Source organism: Myotis brandtii, unplaced genomic scaffold (assembly GCF_000412655.1).
Source record: "Myotis brandtii unplaced genomic scaffold, ASM41265v1 scaffold317, whole genome shotgun sequence".
Taxonomy (NCBI): domain Eukaryota; kingdom Metazoa; phylum Chordata; class Mammalia; order Chiroptera; family Vespertilionidae; genus Myotis; species Myotis brandtii.
The window spans coordinates 1580467-1589791 of record NW_005362155.1 but is presented as its reverse complement, the minus strand read 5'-3'; the positions used below and the strand labels follow the sequence as shown (position 1 = coordinate 1589791).

The 9325-nt window shown below is 45.0% G+C and overlaps 1 protein-coding gene across 2 annotated transcripts in view; it reads left to right on the top strand.

Annotated features, from left to right (window-relative positions):
* AXIN1 (axin 1) overlaps positions 1-9325 on the top strand; it is an 84265-nt gene that overhangs the window by 51615 nt on the left and 23325 nt on the right. For both annotated transcript variants that reach the window (XM_014543012.1, XM_014543013.1), the window contains exon 4: positions 5235-5331. In XM_014543012.1, coding sequence (XP_014398498.1) covers positions 5235-5331 — 97 coding nt within the window. The remainder of the gene's footprint in view (positions 1-5234; positions 5332-9325) is intronic.

Below are 9325 nucleotides of genomic sequence, written 5' to 3'. Positions count from 1 at the left end.
GCCCGCAACCAAGGTACATGCGCTTGACCGGAATCGAACCTGGGACCCTTGAGTTCGCAGGCCGATGCTCTATCCACTGAGCCAAACTGGTTAGGGCTAAAGTCATTTTTCTTGAGATTAATGTTTATTGCATGCAACATTATATTTAAGATCATTTTTCTTAAAAAATTAAAAATAAATAACTTTTTATTGATTTCAGAGAGGAAGGGAGAGGGAGAGATAGAACATCAGTGATGAGAGAATCATCAATTGGCTGCCTCTTGCACTACTTGGGATTGGGCCTATAATCCAGGTATGTGCCCTGACTGGGAATTGAACCATGATCTCCTGGTTCATAGGTCAAGGCTCAACTACTGAGCCATATTGGCTGGGCGAGTGCATATTTTTAAATTGTGTTCCACTTGACCTAGCTAGTTTGGCTCAGTGGGTAGAGGGTTGGCCCTCGGACTGAAGGGTCCTAGGTTCGATTCCAGTCAAGGGCATGTACCTCAGTTGCAGGCTGGATCCCTGGCCCTGGTCTGGGAGTGCGTGCGGAGGCAACTAATCGGTCTCTCTTTCTCTGTCCCTCCCTCCCTCCCTCTCTCTCCCTTCCATTCTCTCTAAAACTCAATGGAAGAATATTGATTAAACCTCCCCCCCCCCCAAATAAAATAAATAAATTGTGAGGATTAACCAAAAAAATAAATAGTGTCCCACTTAACATGCCATTGTTATAGTTCATACCTTTCGTTTGCCTATCTTTGTGGGCGTGTATATGTATTTTTTTGGTTGTTGTTAATCCTTACCCAAGGATAGTTTTTCATTGATTTTGTGAAACAGAGAGAAACATTGATGTGAGAAAGACACATTGATTGGTTGCCTCCATCTGCAACCCAGGTACATGCCCTTGACTGGGAATCGAACCCACAACCCTTTGGTGTGCAGGCCAACACTCTCATCACTGAGACACCAGCTCGGGCACCTGCTGTTTGTGTTGTTGTTGTTTTTATCTCATCTGTAAACATTCTTGAATATTTTGTTGACCTTCAAAACCAATCAATAGTAGTTGAAATCCAGTCAATATTTGTTAAATGAATATTTTTCAACTACAATTTACATTCAGTATTATTTTGTATTAGTTTCAGGTGTACAGTATAGTGGTTAGACAATCATATACTTTACAAACTGTTCCCCCTTATATTTTCATAACACCATACATAGCTATTACAATGTTATTGACTATATTTCCTACGCTGTACTTGACATCCCTGCAACTATTTTGTAATGAGTCTTAAATTTTTTCACCTTGTTCACCTACTCTCCCACCCACCCCCCTCTAGCAACAATCAGCCTGTTCTCTGTATCTATGAGCCTATTTTTATTTTGTTAGTTTATTTTGTCCTTTAGATTCCACACATAAGTGAAATCATAAGGTATTTGTCTTTCTCTGAATGACTTATTTCAATTAGCATAATACCCTCTAGGTCCATCCATGCTGTCACAAATGGTAAGATTTTATTCTTTTTTATGGCTGAGTAATATTCTATTGTATACATATATCACAACTTTTTTAAAAAATTTTTTAAATATATTTTTATTGATTTCAGAGAGGAAGGGAAAGGAAGAGAGAGAGAGAAACATCAATAATGAGAGGGAATCATTGATTGGCTGCCTCCTGCACGCCCCCTACTAGGGACTGAGCCCGCAACCCAGGCATGTACCCTTGACCGGAATTGAACCCAGGACCCTTGCATCTGCAGGCCAATGCTCTATACACTGAGCCAAACCGGCTAGGGCGTATCACAACTTTTTTATCCACTCATCTATTTATGGGCACCTGGTTGCTTCTCTGTCTTGGTTATTGTAAATAATACTGCTGTGAACATAGGGGTGCATCCTTTCCTTTTGAATTAGTGTTTGGGGTTTCTTCATATATATACCCAGAACTAGAATTGCTAGGTCATAAGGCAGTTCCATGTTAAATTTTTTGAGGACCCTCCATACTGTTTTCCATAGTGGCTGCATGATTGTTCCCTTTCCTCCCTCGTGCAGCCACTATGGAAAACAGTATGTTATTTGTTGACTTTTGATGATAGCCATTCTGACAGGTGTGAGGTGATATCTCACAGTGCTTTTATTTTTTTTATTTTTTTATTTTTTAAAATATATTTTATTGATTTTTTACAGAGAGGAAGGGAGAGGGATTGAGAGCCAGAAACATCGATGAGAGAGAAACATTGACCAGCTGCCTCCGGCACACCCCCCACTGGGGATGTGCCCGCAACCAAGGTACATGCTCTTGACCGGAATCGAACCCGGGACCCTTCAGTCCGCAGGCTGACGCTCTATCCACTGAGCCGAACCGGCTAGGGCTCACAGTGCTTTTAATTTGCATTTCCCTGATGATTAGTGATGTTGAGTATCTTTTCATATGTCTATTGGCCATTTGTATGTCCTCTTTGGAGAAGTGTCTATTCAGGTCCTCTGCCTATCATTTGCCTGTCTTTAAGGATTCTTCTGACACCTCAATTTTAGTGTACAGGATAGGTTATCATAAGCTATTTCTGAGCCAAACTTAGCCAGTCACCCATCATTGTAAGTCTTGAGCTCTCTCCCTTTCAGTGACCATGTAGTGACATCACTAGATGAATCTGTCTCTTCACGTTGAGCTTTTGAATGTGGTATTTCTCATGGACTATTTCATTCTCCTTTATTTTGTATCTTTAAGATAAAACGTTGACATCTTTCTTAGCAACTTCTTACTTGAAATTATTGGGGTTTCAAACAGTACCTGCCATGAATGTAAAGTATCATAAAACGGTTACATCCAGCTGCAGCCCTGCAGATGCCCACAAACGGCTGGAAGCACAAGATGGATAGCATTTGTAGCATCTGGTTTTCCTCTTCCCCAATACTCTGTTACTAAAATGAAAGTTAATCTGCCTAGGTAATTTTCAACTTTCTTGAAAAGTATCTTAATTCTCTCCAATAAAATATGTTTGCTAAAGGGAAGATTTAACAATTTAAAAATGGCCAAGCCGGCATGGCTCAGTGGTTGAGTGTCGACCTATGAACCAGGAGGTCACGATTCAATTCCTGATCAGGGCACATGGGTGGGTTGGGAGTTCAGTCTCCATTAGGGAACGTGCAGGAGGCAGCTGATTAATGATTCTCATCATTGATGTTTCTCTCTCTCTCCCTCTCCCTTTCTCTCTGAAATCAATAAAATAAATAAATAAATAAATAAAATGTTTTCCCCTTGATATTTTGTTCATCTTGATTTATAATGAGTCAGAAATGTAGGAAAGTCAAGAATTTGGAATGTAAAATTATGACATATTTGAATGTATATTAGATGCAAAAAAATAGGATCGTGTGTTTTATCTAAATTGTTGTTGGGGCAACTGCACTTAGTATTTTAATCTCATGACAAAAATGACTGACCACCTTTGTAGTTCGTGGATTTTGGACATAGGTGTCTGAGGATAATGCCTAATCCCCATAGAGGAGTATGGAATTTTTAAGTGCCCCACTGTTTCTCATATACTTTAATATATATGAGAAACAAACAACTTGGTTGCTCAGGACACCTGAACAAAATCCTAAGGGCATATAAAGACATTTTAAATGTATTCGACTCACTTTTTCCTTGACACCTGCCCCCTTGAGTCCCCTTGCACCCACTGGATCCCTGATAGCCAGGGATATCGAGGCAGTGATAGGAGGGAGAGACCATCACAGCCTCTCTCTGCCCTGTTCTGAACCAAAGCTCACCTTTTCCACCCAGACCAGGGCTCTGGGGAGAATGTTGCAGCCCTACCTACCCATGAAACTGGTGTGCTGGTAGGTGTGGGGCTGCCCAGGACTCACCAAGTGTGTCCTGGGCACCAAGGGGCAAGGTGGCAACTTCCCTAGGCCCGTGGTCGGCAAACTGCGGCTCACGAGCCACATGCGGCTCTTTGGCCCCGTGAGTGTGGCTCTTCCTAAGCCTTAGGAGTACCCTAATTAAGTTAATAACAATGTACCTACCTATATAGTTTAAGTTAAAAAAAATTTGGCTCTCAAAAGAAATTTCAATCGTTGTACTGTTGATATTTGGCTCTGTTGACTAATGAGTTTGCCGACCACTGCCCTAGGCCATCCAGCAGTTAAAGTGGGGTTAGAATTGTCCTGGCTGCATGTTTGCGTCCACCATACAGGAAGAGCATGATGTGCTGACAGTGGGCGGTGCTTGGGAAGTAGTCGAGGGGGTCAGGACATTCACTGCACCCTGGAGTCGGGGTCACAGACATTCACTGCACACTGGAGAGCAGGGAGGCCCACCTGGGGTTCCTTCAATAGAGAGGAAGTAGGAACCCAGAGAAGCCATGCTAGTCATCCTGCTTTGACGGCCATCTTTTCACACGCTGTCTCCTGGTAGCCACTGTGCTCTCCAGAGTAGCTTTTAAAATGGCAGGGAAAGGACTGGAGAGTTTTTAGGGATTGTATACATGCAGTGAATTATGTGTTAAATCTGGCATCTGTCTTGAGTAAGTGCATTTAATTATCTTAAAGACTATATATGATATATTTTTATCATAATCTTCAGAAGTTAAATCTTCATAGCTATGTCAAGAAAACTAATTTGAGCATCCCTCAAAGAGAGTGCACTGCTTGACCAGTTTACCCTGGAAGAAAGTAGAGAAATGAAACCTTGCAAATCTTTCACTATGATCTAGATTGTTTTGGCTGCCCATTTTGCAGCTCTCAAATGTTTCCTGTCCCCTCCCAGGTAGGCACATCGCATCCTGCCTGGGCAGTAAAGCAGGGGTCAGCAAATGTTCTTTTGTTTGTGTGTTTGTTTTTAGAGAGTGGAAGGGAGGGGGAGAGACAGAGAGAAACATCAATGTGAGAGACACATAGATTGGTTGCCTCCCGCACGTGCCTCAACCAGGGCTGGGGATCGAGCCTGCAACTGAGATACATGCCTTGACTGGAATTGAACCTAGGACCCTTCATCTGAGGGCCAGTGCTCTATCCACTGAGCCAAACTGGCTAGGGCAGCAAATGCTTTTTATAAAGATCCAGTAGCAAATATTTCAGGCTTTGTGGCCACATGCTGTCTCTGTCACATATTCCTTCCCTCCTTTAAAAATGTAAGAACCTTTCTTAATTACCAGGCCACATGGACCCTGCCCATGGTAAAGCCGGCACAGCTATGCTTTGTGGAGCTGTTCTGTGTGTGCTCACACCAGGCTGTCTCTTTCTTCTGGCAGGGATGGAATCCCACCATACAGGATCCGTAAGCAGCACCGCAGGGAGATGCAGGAGAGCGTCCAGGTCAACGGGCGAGTGCCTCTACCTCACATTCCTGTAAGTTCCACCGCACAGCTCCCGCCCTCCTGTCCCTGAGTTTGGGGCTCACCAGTCCTCTCAGACCCGTGCCCACCTATTTTTCTCATTCCAACTGGGCTGCTGTGGCCATGGCCAGTGGGAAAAGCACCTGCTTGACTTTCTGTGAGCTCAGCTTACATCCAGATATAGCTCATGGTCAACACTTGGTCATACTCTGCAGGTTGGAGGGGTGGCTTTTAGTGCCCAGCCCACACGGTCAGTTCAGAAGATAAGGGGTTGCCCTTACACAGTGTCGGCCATGTAGCCTTTTCTCATTGTGCCAAGTGAGGTGCTTTATGGCAACTTGGGCTGTGTCCTGGCAACCTCCCTGGCAGGAGGCATTGGGGGCACTGGACCCTTCTCACTCTCCTCGCCAGGGCAGTGTCCATCTGTCCCAACACTGATGACAGTATCTGAGCAGCTCTAAGTCTCCCTCGAAAGCTCAATGCCCAGGCCTGGCCCTTGCACAGCCACCTGGCTGTTGCTCTGTCAGAAAGCCTGGCGGGAGTGCCTCTTGGTCCGGGTTATTGTGAGCGCTGCCTTATTCAAGATAAAAAGAGGCATCAGCCTTTCTGTGGCTGAATGGTGGGCGTTACCACATGGACATCCTGACTTCAAAGCTGCCTCAGCTTCACCTCTTCGTGAAAAATAAAAAGTGGTTCATCAATTCCTAATGATAGCGGTTCTTCTGCTTGTGAGGATTCACAGAGCCCAATGCTAAGTGGGCTGGGCACCGCCTGTCTCCACCTGCAATACTAGTAGTTCCTTTATTGATGAATGGAGTGATTCTCTTTTCTTATTTTGCCACAATAACTTTGAATGGGAAAGACTTTTAGGGGAAGATAAGAAAAGCGTAGAGTAGCAGCTCCAACCCATTGGTGCCTGCAGCATATGAGAGCGACGCAGGCCGCTCATTTGTGGTTTCTGTGCAGGGAAAGTGGTTGTTTCTTGGGATCACAGCACACATCCACTCTTAATCAGGATTCCTTGATTAGAGTCTTTGCAAATACTTTAATTTTCAGATACGAAAAGTGATTGCTTATGGTTGAGAAGAAAGGAAGTTGGTTTGTCCTTACTTCTGTGAAAATGATGGTCAAGCACTTTGTCACCTCCCAGCTAACCCTTGACACAGATTTGGCCTAACCTAGGCACTGATGGTGTCTGCTTACGGAAGGGTGGAAGATGCTGTGTGTGGAGTGTGTGTGTGCGCATACACATGCGTGTGTGCGCTGCAGGTGATTTGGGGAGCATCCAACCTCACTCATGTCATCTGGAGCAGTCTGGTCCTGAGCCTTGGCATCTTCACCTTGCCCTGTGGTGATGCAAGTGTCTTCTCAGCTCTGCTCAGTGGACGTTTAAACTCAAGACCAGGGCTGGGTGGGGGGTGCAGAGGAGGAGACTGGGCATCTTATGTCCCAGAAATTAAGGGAATGAGGGCACACAGGAGCCGCTTGGAGGGGCTCCTGCTGGCCAAGGCCTAGATAGCTGGAGCATCAGAGTTAGTGGCAGTAAAGTTGGAATCCATGCATCCATGCTGACATGCTGAATCAATGGAGAGTTTGATGAGGGACAAGATATTTTCATTGTTCCAAATAACTGCTCACAGTGGGGAGAAAGCAATTTTTGAGGAGGACTTGTGAGGCCCTCCTGAGTCAGGGGTCAGATACTGTCATCAGTGTTGGGACAGATGGACACTGCCCTGGCGAGGAGAGTGAGAAGGGTCCAGTGCCCCCAATGCCTCCTGCCAGGGAGGTCGCCAGGACACAGCCCAAGTTGCCATATTGCACAAGAACTGGACTCTGTTGTCTGTTCAAACACCCCACTCCTTCCACGGTATCCCCAGTGCCCTGGGGCTTGCCACCATGCCCACCTTCTTTCCCTGACTCCTTTCCCAGGACCCTCTAGAAGCACTGGACACCCCAACTTGCCCTTCTTCTTGGGTAAGGTCTCCTCAACTTGAGCACAGACCTCTGCCTAGTATTGGGCACCACCATTGATTGATTGATTGATTTCAGAAAGGAAGGGAGAGGGAAAGAGAAAAACATCAATGATGAGAGAATCATTGATTGGCTGCCTCCTACATGCCCTCTAGTGGGGATCGAGCCCGAAACCTGTGCATGTGCCCCAACTGGGAATTGAGGCGTGACCTCCTGGTTCATAGGTCAACACTCAACCACTGAGCTACACCAACCGGGCAACACACCAACTTTTTCCACCCCTGAAGCCTTGGCCTGTGCTGGCTTGCCCTCAGCCTCTTACCCTCTCCAGGCCTCTCAAAGGTTTCTATGGCTGTTGCGTGTGTTTTCCCCTCCACGTCCCACGTGGTTCAGGGTTCAGGATCTGAAAGCGGAGCCGCACACAGATGAAAGAAAAGAGACAAGAGACATGAGATAATTTGGAAATATTGGGGAGCCAGGCGGGCAAGTCCACCTCGAGGAGAAGGACTTTCACCGATGCTAAGGCCTCACCAAGCTTTTATTGATCTTGGGATAGCCCCTAGGTAGGGAATTTCCAGTAACACACAAACTAGGTCATCAGTAGGCAATTTCCAATAATAGGCAGACTATCTTATCAACAAGGATTTACATGAGTTAAGGTGGGGAGGATTCTTCAGCTACCATTATCTAGATTAACTGGGTGGTGCACAGCTCCGACCTTTGCTAGGGCTTCAAAGGTCACCAGCTTTTAGGGTCTCTATGCTTCTCAGCTAGTGAAGACAATAAATGGTCTCCAACATCTCCCCCTTATTTTTTCCTTTAAAAAATCTTTTATCTGTAGACCAGAAATAAACATATAAGAACAAAAAATGTTTAAGTCCCAAATTCAATGTCCAACAGTTCTGAGTCCAAGTTTCAATGTCCGACAGTTCATGTGTACATGCCAGCAATGATATGCTAGTTCCGGATGGTGGATAAATGGTGGCAATGCAGGTCCGACCCTCTCTGGTTTGGTCCTGGGCAACCTGCAGCGACGCACAGCTGCTGACTGCTAGCATGGCAAGGCGTCTTCACCATCTCCATCTCTGAACTGTCTCTCCTGTCTTTGTGGCTGGAGCAATCTGGTCAGTTTCTCTCTGGGATCCGTTGTTGCAGGAATCCACATGGTCTTGGAGCTGTTCTCTGAAAATATACAAACGTATTCTCGACCAAAGGTTAATAAAGGAAACCTTACTTGGGGTTTTTTCTTTAAAATGATCTTCCCCTCGCTTTCCTTGACATCATGTGTGTTTTCCTGGGTGTCTCGCTGTTAATTTAGTTACAGGATATTTTTCTTTACATGGTATTTTTCCACTATCCCCCCTTTTTTGATTTAATTATTAGGAGGCTTTTTGGAAAATTTATAATACAGTCTAGATAACTTTAAATTTTAACTTTTTGCACAAAAATATGACTGCTTTAGGTTCATTGCATGTTAAGCAATTTACTGTGAAATGAAAATTTTGGTTAATACTTCTTTAATAATTACTTATTTTAATTAGCCAAATTTAATTAATCTGAAAACTTGTCTACTATTTTACTGTCAAATTTAATACTCTAACATCAATCTTAGTTTACACTGTAAATATTAATGGAAAGGATTATTTTTGCATCCTTGAGAAGGCCCTGAGTATTCCTGTTAGGCTGCATTTAGATACATGATAGCTGCTGTTAGCCAAGTCTCTTATCTGGGTCCCGATCTGAGCTGGACCAAGTCTCTTTCTGTTCCCGATCTGAGCTGGGCCAAGTCTCTTTCTGTTATTTGGGTCCCGATCTGGGCTGGGCATGGGAAGCGATAAGCAGCCATGGGGGCAGGAGACATCCCTCAGAAGGGGCGAGTGTTCAAGCCCATGCATAATTGGGGGGGTGAGGATCTGTGCCCCACCTCTGTTGACCCCCAAGTTCTCTCCTGAGGCCCCTCTGCAACTGTGCCTGTCTTAGGTCATTCCTCCCTGAGGAATCTTACCCGTCTCTGGCTAACCAGCCATCCTCCGGGG